Genomic DNA, 20950 nt, shown 5'->3' with positions numbered 1-20950 from the left:
GTTGCTCCAAGCCCTCTCCAACACTTGGACACCTCCAGGGATGGGGCAGCCACAGGCAGAACCTTTCCAAGTGGAATTTCCTCCCCGTGCTCCGTGGGGAGAAGTGTTCTCTAAGCCTTTGCCTTAATTAAGCTTTATTTATTTCTTTTAATTGGCAGGAATAGTCAGAGCCAGAAGAATCCCCACATCCCTCAATAACTCATCCCTCCACCCAGCCTGACAAAGCCCCCGCTCCTTCCAGCAGCTCCAGGGAGAACTCACAGCTCTTGGAGCTGATCTGAGACAGGAGAAGAATCATTTTGGAATCATTCACCACAAAAAAAAAAAACCAACAAAAAAAAACCATCTCCAAGGCTTTGGCAGAGCAGCTGAGCTCTGGAGAGGCAGCACAAGAGGCTGCTGCTCCATGGATCTGTCCCAGCTCCCTTCCCAGATGAAAAACACCTCATTCAAAAAAACCTCCCCCCTCTAATGAATTGTTCTTAAACGAGCTTGGTGCTCCGGGCTTGGCGCAGCTCTTCCCTCGGAGCTGTCATTTGGCAGGGATGTTTTGTGTGCTTAAGGCTGGAAAGAAGAGCCCCTGTGCCAGAAAGGCCCAGGGAGGACAATTTCACCTGGCAGCAAGGGCTGCATCCCTAAAAAAATGCATTGGAGGGAGGAACAGAGGAGCAGAGAGCACTGAGGGATCAGTGGGGACACCCTGATCATCACATTCCATCAAATCCAGCATGGAATGGGAACTGGGAACTGGGAAAGAAATGCCTGAACAAAACCCTCAGGGCAGTGCTGGTTGTCCAAACTCCAGCCCTGCAGGATTTGGGGAAAAGTCCCAAATGCCTCGGGGTAGCAGTGAGGGATGGCTCAGCCTTCCCAGGGGCAGCTGTGGCACCACAGAACCCTGGAATGGGTTGGGTTGGAAGAGGCCAAAAAAATCTCATTCCAACCCTTCCTTGAGGATGGGGAGGCCTTGGAGTGGAATTCCCAGAGCAGCCGTGGCTGCCCCTGGATCCCTGGCAGTGCCCAAGGCCGGGCTGGAGGTTTGGAGCAGCCTGGGGATGGTGTGGGGGGTGTGGGGGCTCAGAGCCCCCCACGCCGGGGTGGGAACAGCCCACGGGATGTCAGAGCCTGGCAGGGAGCAGCTCTGAGTCACCATCCCAGCATCCCCATCCCCATGGCAACCCCGCTTTGCTCGGAGACATCCCGGGGATGGAGCTGCGGGCACGGCTGGCAGTGCCCAGCCCCGGAACCATGGAACCCCCCCAGCCCTTCTCCAGCAGGGCTGGAAAAGCCTCCAAGGCCACCGAGCCCGAGCATTAACCCAGCACTGCCAAGGCCACCACTGGCCCTTGTCCCCAAGTGCCACATCCCCACGGATTTTAAATCCCTCCAGGGGTGGGGACTCCAGCCGTGCCCAGGGCAGCTGTGCCAGGGCTTTACAACCCTTTCCATGAAGGAATTTCCCCAATATCCAACCTAACCCCCCCTTGGCACAGCTTGAGGCTGTTCCCTCCTGTCCTGCTGTCCCCTGGGAGCAGAGCTCGACCTCCCTGGCTGTCCCCTCCTGTCAGGAGTTGTGCAGAGCCACAAGGTCCCCCCTGATCCCCCTTTTCTCCAGGCTGAGCCCCTTCCCAGCTCCCTCAGCCTCTCCTGGGGCTCCAGCCCCTTCCCAGACTTGCTCCATCCCAGCATTCCAGCCCCTCATCCCAGCCTGCAGCATTCCCTGGGGTGGTTGTGACCCACATGCCACCCCCAGCCTGCCCTGGGGGTGATCCAAACGGGGAATGTGGCATCCCCACACCCTGGGAATGCTCCAAGGGCTCAGGGCAGCCTCTGCTGTCACATCCCAAGGAAAAGTATCTCAGCCCAGGGATGTTCAAAGCTCTGGACACTCGCAAGAGAAGAGGAACAACTGGAATTATTCTCTTTAATCACACTGGCAGGGCAGAGCTGTCCTGCCTCACCCTCAGCACCACAGCAATCCTTGGATTTCCTCTCCAAATCTTTTCCCAACCTCCTTTTCCATGGGCAGGTGGTGCCTTGGCCCCAGCTCAGCCCCCAAACCCCTCCAGGAGAAGCCCAAATTCCACAGCTCCTGCTCCCCCTCAGCCATTCCCCCTGCTCTTCCTCCCAGCAGGATGAAGCTCAAGAAGGAGAGGGTCCCAAACCCCACTGGAACCTGAATTCGGGGATTTTTTTCCATGATTTGGGATTTTCAAACCCCATTTTTTAAATTGGGCCTGAAAGGGGAATTCACCCCAAGCTCCAGCAGCAAACTGGGGAAGTTTCTGCTCCTGGAGCTGGGATCTGTGTGGGGATGAGGAGCAGATGAGCCCAGAGAGCTGAGCAAGGAGCACAGCTTTCCTCCTGGGAATGAGACAGGGTGGGACAGAAAAATTCAGCATTCCCAGAGCAATCCCACTCCTCAGACACTCCCTCTCCTGTCCCACACTCTCCCCACCACCCCAAGGGATGCAGCTGTGCCTCTTTGTGACCAGAACCAACAACGTTCCCCCTGCCAAGCTGTGGATAAACAAATCTCACCCCTGGATATTCAAACATCAGCCCCATCCCACCACCAACCTGAGGATCCAACACCTCCTTGTGCAAAGTCCTGGTTGTATTTGGTTTGGGAAAGTGCAAGACATGGCAGGGACGCGGGGCTGGAGCCCGGGCAGGAGATTTGGCAGCCAGGAGCTCCTCCAAGACCTTTCCAAGGATCTCCAAAGGTGCCAGCAGGTGGGAATGAGAGCTCTGTGGGGTTCCCAGGAGCCTCCTGAGGCACGAGGATAAAGCAGCACCTGCTCGTCCCAGACATTCCCGAGCAGGGATTCCCATTCCTCAGGGATTGGGATAATCGGGAGCTCTCCCAAAATCCCAAAAATTTGGGAACTCCTCCCCGTGGGGAGTTGTGGGCTGGAGCTGCTTCCAGAGGGGTGGGAAGGGCCCAGCCCAGCCCTGCTCAGAGCACCTGCTCCGTGCTGGAGGAGGAAATGTCCAGCAGCCTCCAGGCCATGTAGGGGTTGAGCTCGTCCTGGTCCCGGCACAGGGCCCACACGTAGAGCATCCGCAGCACCTTGTCCTGCCAGAGAACGCCAGTCACAGGGCACGGCCACGCTGCCATCAGGGCCCCTGAGCTCCTTCCAGCCCCAGAACCCAAATCCTTCGAGTTCCAGCCCCAGAACCCAAATCCTTCGAGTTCCAGCCCCAAAACTCCAATCCTTTGAGTTCCAGCCCCAAAACTCCAATCCTTTGAGTTCCAGCCCCAGAACTCCAATCCTTCAAGCTCCTTCCAACCCCAAAACTCAAATCCTTCGAGTTCCTTCCAGCCCCAAAACCCAAATCCTCTTAGTTCCAACCCCAAAACTCCAATCCTTTGAGTTCCAGCCCCAAAACTCCAATCCCTTGAGTTCCTTCCAACCCCAAAACTCCAATCCTTTGAGTTCCAGCCCCAAAACTCCAATTCTTCGAGCTCCTTCCAACTCCAAAACCCAAATCCTTCAAGCTCCTTCTAATCCCAAAACTCAAATCCTTCAAGGTCCTTCCAACCCCAAAACTCAAATCCTTCAAGGTTCTTCCACCCCAAAACCCAAATCCTTCAAGGTTCTTCCAATCCCAAAACTCAAATCCTTCGAGGTCCAATCCCAAAACTCAAATCCTTCAAGCTCCTTCCTACCCCAAAACCCAAATCCTTCAAGCTCTTTCCAACCCCAAATCTTAAATCCTTTGAGCTCCTTCCAACCCCAAAACTCAAATCCTTTGAGATCCAACCCCAAAACTCAAATCCTTCGAGCTCCTTCCAACCCCAAAACTCAAATCCTTCGAGCTCCTTCCAGCCCTAAAACTCCAATCCTTCAAGCTCTATCCCCAAAACTCCAATTCTTCGAGCTCCTTCCAACCCCAAAACCCAAATCCTTCCAAGTTCTTCCAAGCCCAAAACCCAAATCCTTTGAGCTCCAACCCCAGAACCCAAATCCTTCGAGCTCCATCCCCAAAACTCCAATTCTTCAAGGTCCTTCCAACCCCAAAACCCAAATCCTTCAAAGTTCTTCCAACCCCAAAACCCAAATCCTTTGAGCTCCTTCCAAGCCCAAAACCCAAATCCTTCAAGCTCTTTCCAACCCCAAAACCCAAATCCTTTGAGCTCCTTCCAAGCCCAAAACCCAAATCCTTCGAGCTCCTTCCAGCCCCAAAGCTCCGGGGATTTGGGCTCCCCTCTCCCTAAACCTCCCGTGTCAGTGTCCAGGAGCTGCTCAGCACTTCCACCCAAGGCCAGGCTCTTGATTAAAGCCGAGCTTTGGGTTCCGCTGCAGAATTTGAATTCCTCTCCCTGATTTATTGCAGCTCCGGAGGAATCCGACAGCAAAGGGACTTTGATATCCTGTTCAATAATTATCCCATCAATATTTATCTGCCAGGAATGCAGGAATTTCATGCAGGGAATCACTGGATCAGCTCTTCCTGCCCTGCTTGTGAATCAGCCCAGATGAGCCCCATCATTCAAATGAATCCCAATTTTCCAGCCTGCACCAAAATCCAGGATTGCAAAAGCCAATATTTGTGAAATGCCTCTCTTAATTCCAAGGAAAATGTGCTGGGAAGTGGCAGCTCCAGCACTGTCCCCATGAGGTGTCACTGAGCCACTGAAGCCCAGGACAGGCTGGAGCTGCCTGGAGAGAAAAAATATATAATAGTAGTAGTAGTAGTAGTAAATCATATAATAGTAATAATAATAATAATAATAATAATAATAATAATAATAATAATAATAATAATAACTAAATTTATAATTAAAATTAAATTAAAATTAATTTATAATGAAATTCTAATAGATTCATAATTAAATTATAATTTTATATATTTTAGTAATTGTGTAAATTTAAAGTATCATTATAATTAAATGATAATGAAATTATAATATCAATATGACACCATTATTTTATTGTTTATTATTATTATTATCATTATTATTATCATTATTATCATTTTTATTATTATTCCTGGAGAGAGAAATATCTCCAGGAACCTCCTCCAGCTGCTGCCACAAACTCTGGGAACAGAGAATTCCATGGGCCAGGCTCAGCTTGGAATCACCCAGGAGGGAAGAGCACCAAGGCCAGCCCAGGGCACTCCAGGAGGTGCCAGGGATTCCCAGGACATTCCAGGGATTCCCAGGATATTCCAGGGATTCTAGAAAGTGCCAGGGATTCCCAGGGCATTCCAGGGATTCCCAGGGCACTCCAGGGATTCCCAGGACATTCCAGGAGGTGCCAGGGATTCCCAGGGCACTCCAAGGATTCCCAGGACATTCCAGGGATTCCCAGGATTTTCCAGGGATTCCCAGGCATTCCAGGGATTCCCACGGCATTCCAGAAAGTGCCAGGGATTCCCAGGGCATTCCAGGGATTCCCAGGGCATTCCAGAAGGTGCCAGGGATTCCCAGGGCACTCCAAGGATTCCCAGGACATTCCAGGGATTCCCAGGGCACTCCAGGGATTCCCAGGACATTCCAGGAGGTGCCAGGGATTCCCAGGGCACTCCAAGGATTCCCAGGCATTCCAGGGATTCCCAGGGCATTCCAGGGATTCCCAGGACATTCCAGGGATTCCCAGGCATTCCAGGGATTCCCAGGGCATTCCAGAAAGTGCCAGGGATTCCCAGGGCACTCCAAGGATTCCCAGGGCACTCCAGGGATTCCCAGGGATTTGCTGCCCAGATCATTCCCTGCTCCCTAAGAACCTCCCAGAGCCCGAGCTCCAGGCAGGGGTGGGCGTTCCCTGTGGGATTTTCATGGAATTAAGGCATTTTCTGTGCAGTGTGGGGAGCATTTGGGGTTTTTTTCCATCCAGTGACTCAACTCTGCTCCCACCCCCTTTGCCAGAGGGCTCAGCTCTGCCAGCGCCCTTCGGGAAAGGAAAACCCAGCAGGGAGAGGTGGGAATGGGATGGAGCTGGAGCTGCACTGCGAGATCCCAAACGTGTCCAGACCCCAGAACACGTCCCAGATCCCAAACATATCCCAGATCCCAAACGTGTCCCAGATCCCAAACGTGTCCCAGACCTCAAATGTGTCCCACATCCCAAACATGTCCCAGATCCCAAAAGAGTTCAGATCCCAAACATCTCCCTGACCCCAAACATGTTTCAAATCCCAAACTTGTCCCAGACTCCAAATGTGTCCCAGACCCCAAACATGCCCAGATCCCACACATGTCCCAGCCCCCAAACACGTCCCAGACCTCAAATGTGTCCCTGACCCCAAATATATCTCAGACCCCAAATGTTTCCAGATCCCAAAAATCTCCCTGACCCCAAACATGTTTCGAATCCCAAACTTGTCCCAGACCCCAAACGTGCCCAGATCCCAAACACATCCCAGACCTCAAATGTGTCCCTGACCCCAAACATATCTCAAACCCCAAATGTGACCCAGACCCCAAATATATCTCAGACCCCAAATGTGTCCCTGACCCCAAACATATCTCAAACCCCAAATGTGACCCAGACCCCAAACGCGTCCCTGGCCCCAAACGTGTCCCCACTCACCGGGTCCCCTTCTACCACCTCCCCTTGGTGGTTCTTGATGACCATCACCACCTGGGCCTGGAAGGTGATGATCAGCACTGGCCCCTGCTCCATCATCTTCCCCATGGCCAGCTGCAGGGACAGAGAATTCCGTGGAGATCCAGCACCCCATTCCTGTAGGGTCACGGAAGAGTTCCCACCACCCCAGAGACTCCCAGCTCCAGGATCACCCCATTCCTGCAGGGTCTGCAGGAGCTGCAGCAGGAGATCCCAAAGGTGTCCAGATCCCAAATGTGTCCCAGACCCCAAATATGTCCCAGACCCCAAATATGTCCCAGATCCCAAATGAGTCCCACATCCCAAACACGTCCAGATCCCAAACATGTCCCAGATCCCAAAAATGTCCCAAATCTCAAATGTGTCCCAGATCCCAAACGTGTCCAGACCCCAAACGTGTCCCAGACCCCAAACCTATCCCACATCTCAAACATGTCCCAGACCCCAAACGTGTCCCACATCCCAAAAATGTCCTGAACCTCAAATGTGTCCCAGATCCCAAACATGTCCCAGACCCCAAACATGTCCCAGGCTGGAAGAGTTCCCACCACCCCAGAGACTCCCAGCTCCAGGATCACCCCATTCCTGCAGGGTCTGCAGGAGCTGCAGCAGGAGATCCCAAAGATGTCCAGATCCCAAACATGTCCCAGATCCCAAAAATGTCCCAAATCTCAAATGTGTCCCAGATCCCAAACGTGTCCCACATCCCAAACGTGTCCAGACCCCAAATGTGTCCCAGACCCCAAATGTGTCCCAGATCCCAAACATCTCCCTGACCCCAAACCTGTCCCACATCCCAAACATGTCCCAGACCCCAAATCTGTCCGACTCCAAACCTGTCCCAGACCCCAAACGTGTCCCACATCCCAAACGTGTCCCAGATCCCAAATGAGTCCCACATCCCAAACACGTCCAGACCCCAAACGTGTCCAGATCCTAAACGTGTCCCAGACCCCAAACCTGTCCCAGGCTGGAAGAGCTCCCACCACCCCGGACACTCCCAGCTCCCCCCTGGCTGTTCAATCACATCAATTCCATTATTCTGACATGATGGAAAAGCTCTTTCCCAAAAAAAAAAAAAAATTCCAAGTAAAACCTTGGGAACTTTCAAAGCTTTCCCCAAACTGTCGTGGATTTTTTCATTATTTTCCCAAGTCCATAAATCTGGGAAATGGGAACGAGCTCTGCTCCGTTATTTCCAATTAGAAAGCAAAATCAAAGACTCCCTGCTCTCCAAAAAAAAACCCGGAATTTTCTGAAGGAAATGCTTGGAATTGGAACATCCTGAGCTGGAAGGGACCCACAAGGATCAGACAGAGCCTTTTCTCCTGCTTTTAGAGCAGTTTTTGCCAGGAAGTTGTTCTGAACCAGACAAAAACTGTACCAGGAAGACTTCAAGGTGGGAACCTTTTATTTGCCAGATTTTTTTCCCCCCTCTATTCCCAGACCATTCCATTAAATATTTAAAGACTTTATTTACTGGAATGCAAGAAGAGTGGAAATTCAAAATTCAGCTTTTTTTTTTTTTTTTTTCTTTTAAAAACTCAGAAATCTCTTTCTGCCCATTGTGGGACATCTCTTGCATCCCTTTTTTTTTGGTTTTTTTTGTGGGAATGCAGGATGCCATGGAATGTTCTGCTGCTTTTTAGCTCAGGAATTCCTGCCTGTGCTGCCCCAAAAAAGAATCACAGGGGATTGAGGACAGCAGGATTTTCCTCTTTTGAAATGTTCCCAAACATTTCTGGTTGATCCCTAATAAAGGAAGCAGCAGCAGGACAAGGCTGGGCTGTGTCACAAAGGAATAAATTTATTTATAGGGTGATTTTCCTGTTCCCTGAGGGAATTTCAACAGCTCTGCAACGTCCCCGTGCCTGATCCCAGGGAATGAGCTCCATCCCAATCCACACCTGGAGCTCGATTCCTTAGGAAATCAAACCCAGCTTTTCACCCGAAGCCAAGCCTAGCTCCATTTCCAAGGTATTTGAGATGCCATCGAAAACCCCCCAGCACCCCGTGGGATTGTTCCTCAGGGCTGGGACAGAATTCCCAGCCCTCCTTCCCTGGGGCAGGGACAGCTCCAGCTCCTCCCGAAAGGCGCCTGGAACGCGGCCAAGTCAGCCCAGGATCCCTGGTTTGGGTGGGGAGGACCTTAAAGCCCTTCCAGTTATGGGATTGCCCTTCCAGCAATGGGATTTTCCTTCCAGTTATGGGATTTCCCTTCCAGCAATGGGATTTCCCTTTCAGCACTGGAATTTCCCTTCCAGCAATGGGATTTTCCCTTCCAGTAATGGGATTTTCCTTTCCAGTTATAGGATTTCCCTTCCAGTTATGGGATTTCCCTTCCAGCACTGGGATTTTCCTTTCCAGCACTGGAATTTTCCCTTCCAGCACTGGGATTTTCCCTTCCAGTTATGGGATTTCCCTTCCAGCACTGGGATTTCCTTTCCAGCAATGGGATTTTCCCTTCCAGCAATGGGATTTTCCCTTCCAGTTATGGGATTTCCCTTCCAGCACTGGGATTTCCTTTCCAGCAATGGGATTTTCCCTTCCAGCACTGGGATTTTCCCTTCCAGTTATGGGATTTCCCTTCCAGTTATGGGATTTCCCTTCCAGTAATGGGATTTCCCTTCCAGTTATGGGATTTCCCTTCCAGCACTGGAATTTTCCCTTCCAGCAATGGGATTTTCCTTTCCAGCAATGGGATTTTCCCTTCCAGCAATGGGATTTCCCTTCCAGCACTGGGATTTTCCCTTCCAGTTATGGGATTTGCATTCCAGCATTGGGATTTTCCCTTCCAGTTATGGGATTTCCCTTCCAGCACTGGAATTTTCCCTTCCAGCACTGGAATTTTCCCTTCCAGCAATGGGATTTTCCCTTCCAGCAATGGGATTTTCCCTTCCAGCAATGGGATTTTCCCTTCCAGTTATGGGATTTCCCTTCCAGCACTGGGATTTTCCCTTCCAGTTATGGGATTTCCCTTCCAGCAATGGGATTTCCCTTCCAGCACTGGAATTTCCCTTCCAGCAATGGGATTTTCCCTTCCAGTAATGGGATTTTCCCTTCCAGTTATGGGATTTCCCTTCCAGCAATGGGATTTTCCCTTCCAGTTATAGGATTTCCCTTCCAGCAATGGGATTTCCCTTCCAGCACTGGGATTTTCCTTTCCAGCATTGGGATTTTCCCTTCCAGCACTGGGATTTCCCCTCTGGGAGCAGAAATTCCAAACCCCAGAATTCCAACCCAGCATTCAGAGCCAAGAAGGTTGGATTTGATGATCCTGGAGGATTTTTCCAATCTTCCTGACCCTAAAAAAAGCCCTGCTGAGCCCATGAGTTGAATTCCTCCCCCAAAGGAGAACCTGGGCAGGGAACTCACGTCGATGTTGTCGATGTCCAGGATCCTGGAATGGAACTGGAGCCCCAAGGCTTTGGCCTGCTGGATGGGATGGGCCAGCTGGCTGTAGGTCTGAGGGATGAACAAATTTGGGTTGGGAATTGTTTGGAATTGTTCTGTCACCATCAAAAAAAAAAAAAAAAAAAAAAAAAAAAAAAGGAATTTTCAAAAAAAAAAAAAAAAACTCCACGAGAAAAAGTCACATTTTTTGTAAATGTGCTGAAGGAAGGGGTTAAAGAATTGCAGAAAATGCTTTGGGATTCACAAAATTCACAAAAATCCCACTAAAAATCCCACTTTTCCTGGGCAGAATGTGAGGGACTGAGAGCACCTGAGAGCTGAGGGACTCACAACTGGACTGAACAGCAGGAACAGGGAAAAGCAAGGAAAAGCAGGGAAAAGAAGTGAAAAACAGGGAAAATAATGGAAAAATGGGGAAAAGCAGGGAAAAGAAGGGAAAAGCAGAGAAAATAATGGAAAAAACAGGGAAAAGCAGGGAAAAGAAGGGAAAAGAAAGGAAAAAAGAAGGGAAAAGAAGGGGAAAGAAGGGAAAAGAAGGGAAAAGAAAGGAAAAAAGAAGGGAAAAGAAGGGGAAATAAAGGAAAAGCAAGATAAAACACGGAAAAGCAGGGAAAATGAAGAGAAAAACAGGGAAAATAATGGAAAAACAGGGAAAAGCAGGGAAAAGAAGGGAAAAGCAGGGAAAATAAAGGAAAATAAAGGAAAAGTGGGGAAAAGGAAGGAAAAGCCAGGAAAAGAAGGGAAAAAAGATGGGAAAAGAAGGGGAAATAAAGGGGAAATAAAGGAAAAGCCAGGAAAAGCAGGGAAAAGCAAGATAAAACAAGGAGAAACAGGGAAAATGAAGGAAAAGCAGGGAAAAGGAAGGAAAAACAGGGGAAAAGAGGGAATTCAGTATCAGAATCACCATCTCAGCACCCGTGGGATCCATGAAAAGATTTTATCCCCCAGGATAAGATTCCCATTTCCTCCCCTGGCTTATCTGGTTTCTCTTGACTTGGAGCTTCATTCCCCATTCCAGGTGCCTTGGGAATGTTTGATTTTGGGCTCACAAACTGCAGGGAAGCTGCTGCTTCCCTCCAGAGCAATCCAAGGTGTCTTTCCCTGCTGGAAGCAGGGAAGATTCTTTGCTTTCAGACTGGATTATTGTTACCCAAAAAAAAAAAAAAAACCAAAAAAAACAAAAAAAAAAAACAAAAACAAAAAAAAAAAACCCAAAAAAAAGCTCATCAGGATTTATTAAATTGAAAAAATTGGCTCTCCCAGCCCTCTGCTGGTGGGGAATTCACTTGAAGAAATTCAGCTCTTGAATTATTTTGGATTTGGAAGAGCAGAATTATTTTGGATTTTACAGCACAATAATTTTGGAGGAATGAAGATCCAAATAAAAGCCCACCAACACTGTCAGGAAAGGCTCTGCTTTTAGGAATTCCCTGAATTCCAACCCCTCAAAATAACCCCATTTTCAAGGGAGAATCCCAAGCTTTGGGGAATTTTTGGGAGCTTCACTCACGGCCTCATAGCACCAGTCCTTGAGGATGTCGAGCTCTCCGGAGATCAGAGCCTGAGGAGGAAATCAGAACATTTTAAAGCTCCTCCTATACCCAAGTGGGACCAATCAGCCCTTCCTGCACCAAAACACCTTAAAATCCCACATTTGCTGGGACTCTGGGGGGAAATTGGAGCTGCAAAGGGGAACAGCAAAAAGGATTTCTATAAAAACACAGGAGTTGAAGCCAAGGGATATAAATCTTTGGATAATTAAAACTCTCTTAAAGCTCCCAGCTGAACCTTCCCATTAAATCTCCCTGTTCAACCTGCCACAGAGGCAGCAGAGTTCCCAGGGCTCAGAAATCCTGGGATCAAACAGGAGCAGAGCTGCAATTCTCCACACTGAAAAATTCAGGGCACAGAAGGAATGGAAGAATCCCAGGTTTGGCTCCTCAAGCCCCAGTTTTTTCAGTCTCTCCCAAGTCTCTCAGAACAATTCCTGCTCTATTTCCAATCCTGAATTCAGAACAATTCCTGCTCTATTTCCAATCCTGAATTCAGAACAATTCCTGCTTTAATTCAAATTCCTAATTCAGAATAATTCCTGCTCAATTTCCAATCCCAAATTCAGAACAGTTCCTGCTCTATTTCCAATCCTGAATTCAGAACAATTCCTGCTCTATTTCCAATCCTGAATTCAGAACAATTCCTGCTCTATTTCAAATCCCAAATTCAGAATAATTCCTGCTTTAATTCAAATTCCTAATTCAGAATAATTCCTGCTTTAATTCAAATTCCTAATTCAGAACAATTCCTGCTCTGTTTCCAATCCCAAATTCAGAACAATTTCTGCTCCATTTCCAATCCCAATTTCAGAACAATTCCTGCTCTATTTCCAGTCCTGAATTCAGAACAATTCCTGCTCTATTTCCAATCCCAAATTCAGAACAATTCCTGCTCTATTTCCAATCCCAAATTCCCTCTGTCTTTCCTGCTGCAGTGACAGGGTGACAGGGACCCACACCCATTTACAGTCACATCTCTCATCACTCTGAGTCCCTAAAAACCTCAAATTCCAGACACTTCCATGACCACTGAACCACTGGTCACAACTTGCTGCTCTTCCCAAATCCCAGATCACATCCCAAATTCCTTCCCTTATCCCTCTGCTATCACCATTTGCTCCCCCACTTCCCTCATTTGCTGTTTTCCAGGCCAGAAAAATCATTTATTATCCCACGGTTTGAACCCAAATGTGGGATCCAATTCCTCTCCCAAAGTTCTGTGCAAAGCTGGAGAAGCAAATCCTCTCCCAACTTTTGATTTTAGCAATGGAAAAGTAAAAAAAAAAAATTTCCAAGGGGTAATAAAGGGGAAAATGAAGGGAAGCAATGGCTGCTGAGTCACCTCCAGGACGTTGGGGATGATGTCCCGCTCACACTGCTTCAGGAAGCGATCCTTGTCAAAGGAGGGATCCACCTTGAGGATCTCTGTCAGCACCTCAGACATTTCTGTCTTGGAGAACAATCCCCCTGCAAAAACATCTCAGTGGGCTGCTGGCACTGCCACCAGCACCAGGAAAAGGGACAGAGCTCTGGTGACAGAGCAGAGAGGAAAAGTCACCAGGAAAAGGGGACAGAGCTCTGGTGACAGAGCAGAGAGGAAAAATCACCAGGATATGAAGACACAGCTCTGGTGATAGAGCAGAGAGGAAAAGTTAACAGGAAATGGGGACAAAGCTCTGGTGACAGAGCAAAGAGAGGAAAAGTCACCAAACAGGGACAGAGCAGAGAGAGGAAAAGTCACCAGGAAAAGGGACAGAGCTCTGGTGACAGAGCAGAGAGAGGAAAAGTCACCAGGAAAAGGGGACAGAGCTCTGGTGACAGAGCAGAGAGGGGAAAAGTCACCAAACAGGGACAGAGCTGAGAGAGGAAAAGTCACCAAACAGGGACACAGCTCTGGTGACAGAGCAGAGAGGAAAAATCACCAGGATATGAAGACACAGCTCTGGTGATAGAGCAGAGAGGAAAAGTCACCAGGAAATGGGGACAAAGCTCTGGTGACAGAGCAAAGAGAGGAAAAGTCACCAAACAGGGACAGAGCTCTGGTGACAGAGCAGAGAGAGGAAAAGTCACCAGGAAAAGGGACAGAGCTCTGGTGACAGAGCAGAGAGGGGAAAAGTCACCAAACAGGGACAGAGCTGAGAGAGGAAAAGTCACCAAACAGGGACACAGCTCTGGTGACAGAGCAGAGAGGAAAAATCACCAGGATATGAAGACACAGCTCTGGTGATAGAGCAGAGAAGAAAAGTTAACAGGAAACAGGGACAGAGCTCTGGTGACAGAGCAGAGAGGAAAAGTCATCAGGAAATGGGGACAGAGCTCTGGTGACAGAGCAGAGAGGAAAAATCACCAGGATATGAAGACACAGCTCTGGTGATAGAGCAGAGAGGAAAAGTTAACAGGAAAAGGGACAGAGCTCTGGTGACAGAGCAGAGAGGAAAAGTCACCAGGAAAAGGGACACAGCTCTGATGACAAAGGAGAAGGAAGAAAAGTCACCAAACAGGGACAGAGCAGAGAGAGGAAAAGAAATGGGGACAGAGCTCTGGTGACAGAGCAAAGAGAAAAAGTAACCAAATAGAGACAAAGCTCTGGTGAGAGAGCAGAGAGAGGGAAAAGTCACCAAACAGGGACAGAGCTCTGGTGACAGAGCAGAGGGAGGAAAAGTCACCAAACAGGGACACAGCTCTGGTGACAGAGCAGAGAGGAAAAGTCACCAGGAAAAGGGGACAAAGCTCTGGTGACAGAGCAAAGAGAAAAAGTAACCAAATAGAGACAGAGCTCTGGTGACAGAGCAGAGGGAGGAAAAGTCACCAGGAAAAGGGGACAAAGCTCTGGTGACAGAGCAGAGGGAGGAAAAGTCACCAGGAAAAGGGACAGAGCTCTGGTGACAGAGCAGAAGGAAGAAAAGTCACCCTGGGAACGATTCCAGCCTTGAAGCTCAACCCGAGCTGGACCCCAAGGATTGTCCTCCACGACCCACGGGCGTGCTGCAGAGCTCTGGGACGTGCCCAGGGCTGGCAGCCCCGGGAGCAGGAGCAGGAGCAGGGCCAGGGGCCCTGCAGGAGCAGCTGGGGGTGTCCCCTGTACCTATGAGGTCGGTGACGCGGTCGGTGACGGCGCGCGACGCTCGGATGAAGGCGTTGTCGCTCTCGTCGTACTTCATCTTCATCTCGAAGAACCCTGCCAGGGGAACAGAGAGCTCAGAGCGCCCCAGCTCAGCCCCAGCCAGGCCTCCAACCTCTCCCCAGTCCCTTTGTTCAGCACCAGGCGCCAGCTGGGAGTTGGTTTTCTCCCCATTTTATTCCCCATTTGTATCCCCATTTTCTTCCTCATTTTTCTCCCCATTTTCTTCCCCATTTCCCCCCCCCCATTTTATTCCCCTTTTTTCTCCCCATTTTCTTCCCCATTTCATTCCCCTTTTTTCTCCCCATTTTCCTTCCCATTTTATTCCTCATTTTCTCTTCATTTTATTCCCCGTTTTTCCCCCCATTTTATTCCTCATTTTTCTCCCCATTTTATTCCCCATTTTCTTCCCCATTTTCTTCCTCATTTTTCTCCTCATTTTATTCCCCATTTTTCTTCCCATTTTATTCCCCATTTTTCTCCCCATTTTATTTCCCATTTTTCTCCCCGTTTGATTCCTCATTTTTCTCCCCATTTAATTCCTAATTTTTCTCCCTATTTTTATCCCCATTTTCTCCCCATTTTATTGCTCATTTTTCTTCCCATTTTATTCCTCATTTTATTCCTCATTTTTCTCCCCATTTCATTCCTCATTTTTCTCCCCATTTTTTCCCTATTTTTCTCCCCATTTTCTTCCCCATTTTATTCCTCATTTTCTCCTCATTTTATTCCTCATTTTTCTCCCCATTTTATTCCCTATTTTTCTCCTCATTTTATTCCTCATTTTATTCCCCATTTTTCTCCTCATTTTATTCCTCATTTTTCTTCCCATTTTATTCCTCATTTTTCTCTTCATTTTATTCCCCATTTTTCTCCCCATTTTTTTCCTCATTTCATTTTTCTCCCCATTTTTCCCTATTTTTCTCCTCATTTTCTTCCCCCTTTTCTCCCCATTTTATTCCTCATTTTTCTTCCCATTTTATTCCTCATTTTTCTCCTCATTTTTCTCCTCATTTTTCTCCCCTTTTCCCCACAATATTCTGATCTCTCAGTAACTCCTCCTCTGCTAACACTCAGATTTAACACCTCTGGGAATGGTATTTATGCAATGCAATGAGCAAATTCAGGATTTGCTCCAACTGGTGGAGTGTCCATCCCTGGAGGTGTCACCTGGGGGTGACAAGGTGGGGACAGGGACAGGTTGGACTCAAAGGTCCTGGAGGGCTTTTCTGGGATTGTATTCAGGGCGTTTGCACTGGGAACAACCTCAGGTGATATCAAAGGTCAGTTTTACACTCCAAAGAGATCACAGGATTTATTTTTTTTTTTTAAGTGTTTCACCAATTTGGAAGTTGTGTGAAACTGCCTCGGTTTTTCAGGATTTTCCTTGTTTTAAGCTGCAGCTGGGCAGGAGCTGAGCTGCTTTCCCTCTCCCTGGTGCCAAAACAAAGCTGGGGAGGGAAGAACAGGAAACCCAGAGGGAGTTCAGCTCCCTCTGAGCAGGGTTTGGTGCCCTGGAGCAGGGACTGCTCCCAGCACAGGAGGGGCTGCAGCACAGATGGAGCAGCCTGGAGAAGCTCCCAGCTCTGCCTCCCTCCCTCCACTGGCTCCAAGCCCACAGAGAAAGGTGAGAATTTGGGATTTGTTGGGGCTGGAGAGCCCAGGAGGGAGCAGGGCTGGGAAGGGAATGTGCTCAACTCACTGTTGAAAACCACGTTGTTGTCCTTGAAATCTTTCCACTGCTGGTACCACTTGGAGTCTTTATGCAGCACCATGCCCATGGCTTCCCTAGAGAGGGCAGAAAACAGGGATAAAATGTGGATATTTGGGAAAAATTAACTCGTAACAAATACAGACAACACCCCTGAGGAATATCCCTGCAGCACTTGGCATCACTGAGGCTGAGACAGCACAGGAATGATGAGCTCAAGTACCAGATAAATTATGGCCTCATCAATTATAAAATAAATTGCAGCCCCATAAATGATCCACCAGACAAATAAAAACCCCAGATAAATAAAACATCAGATAAACAAAGCTCCAGAGAAATAAAGCACCAGACAAATAAAACTCAAACTCAGAGGAGCAAAGCAGCCCAGAAAAAAAGGAGCTCAGCCTTAGCCCTGCCTCACCCAGCAGCACCAAGTTAAAACTGAACACAGAACAATGCTCAGCTCAGAATTTCACCTCAGAACATTCAATTTCACCTTCAGAATTGGAGTTTTCCAGGAAGATCCAGGATCACCCACTCCTGCTGGGAACGTGCTCCCAGACCCAGCTGCTCCCACCCCACAGCTCCTGCATTTTCATCCCTGACCTGGTTTTTACCTTTTCCCATCAATTTACACACAGAAATATCCCCCCACAGAGGATTCCCCACGTACTCATTGGCTTCAAACACTCGCTGCTCTTTAATCCTCTCTCCGGAATATTCCGTCCGCTTCCGGAGCCGCTCCGGGCGTCTGTAGGGACCCGTTTGTCCCAAAACACTCTCATCTATTTCCTTCTTAACAGTTTCTACTCCCTGCAAGGAAAACAGCCCCGTTAGTGTGGATTTATTGCTCTTCCAGAAGCTGAAAAATCCCATCCTGTGATGGTTTGGGAGAGCAAAAGGCCCTGGGCTCTGCCAGGGATGGGGCAGCCACAGCTTGGCAACAAAATATTGGATATTTTCTGTATTTCCTGCAAAAAGAGGGATTTAAGGAAGTTTAAATCACTCTGGAGAGGGGTATTTTCCAACCCTGCACCACGCAGCTCCCTGGGAGCTCAGCCCTGCCAGGCTCACACCTCACAGGGGAGGTGCCTGCTGGATTTCATAACCTGCTGGATTTCACCCCAAAGCTCCCCAAAAAGCCACTCCCGAGGCTCTGGACGCCCTGGGAGCTCAGGGAGCAGTACCTGGGAGATGGCTTTGAAGGCTGCAGTCCTGCCCAGCTTCTCCCCTCCCCTGGTCACAGACTCTGCAGATTGTTTGGCCGTTTTGGCAGCTTCCTCCACCCCCTCCTTGATCTTCCTGCCCAGGTCACTCTTGCTGACCTCATCCAGACTCTGCAAGGGAAAAGGGAAAGGTCATTGCAGCTCCATCCCTTACCCCCAGCCCCTCTCCAGCTCTCCTGGAGCCCCTTCAGGCCCTGCAAGGGGCTCTGAGCTCTCCCTGGAGCTTCTCCTCTCCAGGTGAGCACCCCCAGCTCTCCCCAGAGGGGCTCCAGCCCTGGGAGCAGCTCTGGGATCTCCTCTGGACTCTCTCCAGCAGCTCCAGGACCTTATTTTGGGCTCCCAAGGCTGCAGGTGGGGTCTCTCTCTTCTCCATCCCCCAGATCCCAGGGGAATCCCAGGCTGGGTTTCCTCTGACCACTCCCAATGCGTTATTTTATGAACACCTCTGGTTTTAAAAGCTGCAGGAACAGCAGCACCTGCCAGCAATGATGACAATTCCAGCCCCTCAAAAGCCCAACTTCAGCAGAGCTGCCCTGAGGAAAGGTCCTTTTACCTCTTTAACCGTCCCTGTTATTTCTTCAAGTTTCTTTTTAATCACTTCTGAGGTCTTCACTGTTTCAGATTCAATGGTTTTCTGGGGGAAAAGAACATTAATCAAGAGACAGAAACTACTGAAACCCAGCTTGGATTGGAGCACAATCCATTAAGGCTGGAATTGAGGGCAGAAAAAGCAACATTTCAGGAGTTCATGGCCTGAGTCAGCAGCAGCAGCAGCTCAGCTTTGCAAATGATCATGTTCAGAGCACTCTGAACAAGGCAAAAGAAACATTTGACGCTTAATTTAATGCCTAATTATTTGATCTGCTCAGAAATGCAGCCAAGTGTCTGCTGGAAAGACTTCCCACTAAAAAAAACCAACCAAACAAACAAAAAAACCCCCAAAACATTCCAACAAATAAACATTCTGAGGCATCCATTTAGCACTGAGTGCTTCCAGCCAAGCAGAACTTCTCCTGAATGGTTCAGCTGTGGATTGAAATGTTCACTCAGAGCAGCAAAAGCTGAGTAAAGCAGGGAATAAAGCACAAAATAAAGCAGGGAACACCCAAACACTCACATATTTCCTCCTGGCTTCCCGCAGCGCATCCGACTCCTCCAGCTTTTTTGCTTCATCTCGGAATTTTTTAATGCTTTCCTTCATCTCTTTGTTCTTGGCTAACTCCTGTTTGATGTTCTCCACAAAACCTGAGATGAATCCCTTCCTTCCTCCCGAGGAGTAGCATCTGGACTGGAGGAAACCATTCCATGTTGGAGAATCCCAAGGAATTGGAGCAAACAGGACTCAAATAAGTCAAGTTTTGAAGGCAGGAGCTCGATGGGCTTGAGGCAAGCCCCTGGATTGCTTTTTGAACGTGTGGAAATCACGGAGCTGCTTGGAAAAGCAGCAGCTGATCCTCCCAAGAGCCACGTGGCCAATGGATTTCAGGGAATCTCAGGATGGATTGGGTTGAGAGGACTTTAAATCCCATCCAGCTCCACCCCCTGCCATGGGCAGGGACACCTCCCACTATCCCAGGCTGCTCCAAGCCCTGTCCAACCTCAGCTGCCCCAAAAATTCCTTGAGTTCCATGTAAAAAGTGGATTTTTCCAGCCTGGAATTGCCACTTCCCAGAGCCAGGACTCTGCTGGGAACACACTGTGGGGTGGAAATGGAATAAATTCAGGTGGGACCAACCTGAGGAGTGCCCAGGGCAGGGCTGCTGATCCTGTGCAGGGAACTCCTGGGGAAGGCAGGGATGGGATAACGCCTGGAGAGCAGCCACGGGCCACTGAGGAGACATTTCTGCAAGGAAAACAGCACAGCAGGAGCTCAGGGAAGCACCCAAGAGCTGCCAGCACCCGGATTTGGGGCAGCAGGGATGCACAAATCCGCGCTGGAGCTGAAACGTGAGAAGCACAAGTTGTTTTTTTTTTTTTTTTTCTAGGCAAACTCGTCCAAACACAGCTTTTCCCCGGTTCTGGAAGATCCCAGGACAATCCCTGGATGGTTCTGTTGCCCTTGCTGAGGTCAAACCTGCAGATTCCTGCTCTGGAAAGGGTCGGTGCCGAGCTCAGGGCTCGCAGCAGGGGAAAATCAGGGAAATCCCAGAAAAAAAATCCGTGCTCGCTCAGGAACAGCGCGGGGCAGGAGAGCTCCCGGCCAAAGGCACGAAGGCAGCAGAAATCCCGAAGCTCTCGTTTCACCCCGGGCACAAAGGGCTCATCCCGGCCCCTCCGGCTCGGGGTGAGCTCCGTGCGCGGCTCCCGCCGCTCACGGCAAAACCGCCCCCCGTGAAACCCCGAGAGAGGCCCCGGGAGCCCGGAGCGCTTGGGCTGGAGGAGCCTCGACCCCTCCAAATCCCGGGGACACGGCTCCGCGACCCGTCCCGCCGCGCCGGGCGGGAGCAGCGACCGCGCAGCGGGGCGAGGAGCCGGGGCCGGGTGTCCCCACCGGGAGCTGCCAGCGCCGGGGCCCTGCGGGCTGCGAGGGAACGGCGGCTCCGGGCTGGGCCCCGCCGCGCCGCTCGCTGGCCCCGCCGGCCCGAGCAGGTCCCCGTCCCGCCCCGGTCCCGTCCCGGTCCCGTCCGGTGCGGAGCGGCCGCGGTGCCCCCGCGCTCACCCGGCACCCTCCGGCCGCCGCCATCGCCCCGCGCGCCCCCGTGACCGCCGCCGCGCCGTGACGTCACTGCCGCGCGCCGCCCGCGCCACGTGGCCGCGAACGGCGGGACCGGGCGGGACCGGGCGGGACCCCCGGGGCTGCTCCGGACACGGCCCGGCCCCACCGGGGCTGTCCCCGACCCTTCCCGGCCCCATTCGGAGCTGCTCCGGACACGGCCCGGCCCCACCGGGGCTGTCCCCAACCCTCCCCGGCCCCATTCGGAGCTGCTCCGGACCCGGCCCGGCCCCACCGGGGCTGCTGTGGGCCTGGTCCGGCTTCACCGGGGCTGTCCCCGACCCTTCCCGGCCCCATTCGGGGCTGCTCCGGACCCGGCCCGGCCCCACCGGGGCTGCTGCGGACCCGGTCCGGGCTTACCGGGGCTGTCCCCGATTCTCTCCGGCCCTACCAGGGCTGCTCCGGATTCAGACCGGCTTCACCGGGGCTGTCCCCGGCCCCACCAGGGCTGCTCCGGACCCGGTCCGGGCTTACCGAGGCTGCTCCGGACCCGGTCCGGCCCCACCGGGTCTACTCCGAACCCGGTCCGGGCTTACCGTGGCTGTCCCTGATTCTCCCCCGGCCCACCAGGGCTTCTCCGGACCCGGCCCGTCCTCACCGGGGCTGCCCCCGACCTTCCCCGGCCCCACCGGGA

General features: G+C 50.7%; 2 protein-coding genes across 3 annotated transcripts in view; both read right to left on the bottom strand.

Moving 5' to 3' along the window:
- Positions 1–20950, bottom strand: part of CTXN1 (cortexin 1) — a 91475-nt gene that overhangs the window by 23000 nt on the left and 47525 nt on the right. The window lies entirely within an intron of this gene.
- Positions 1911–20321, bottom strand: TIMM44 (translocase of inner mitochondrial membrane 44). 2 transcript variants are annotated; one of them, XM_053999446.1, is made up of 13 exons: positions 20263–20321; positions 19339–19446; positions 18721–18891; positions 18157–18237; positions 17565–17714; positions 17051–17190; positions 16369–16454; positions 14631–14723; positions 12888–13012; positions 11503–11553; positions 9954–10043; positions 6543–6653; positions 1911–3079 (listed from the first exon to the last, which is right to left on the bottom strand). In XM_053999446.1, the coding sequence occupies exons 1-13, from the start codon at positions 20284–20286 to the stop codon at positions 2960–2962; spliced, it is 1350 nt and encodes a 449-aa protein (XP_053855421.1). In that variant the 5' UTR covers positions 20287–20321; the 3' UTR covers positions 1911–2959. The 2 variants fall into 2 exon arrangements, with proteins under 2 accessions (XP_053855421.1, XP_053855422.1); XM_053999447.1 differs by having other exon boundaries at positions 18721–18886.

The sequence above is a fragment of the Vidua macroura genome, chromosome 26 (assembly GCF_024509145.1).
Source record: "Vidua macroura isolate BioBank_ID:100142 chromosome 26, ASM2450914v1, whole genome shotgun sequence".
Classification (NCBI taxonomy): domain Eukaryota; kingdom Metazoa; phylum Chordata; class Aves; order Passeriformes; family Viduidae; genus Vidua; species Vidua macroura.
This window is presented reverse-complemented; position numbering and strand designations above follow the sequence as displayed.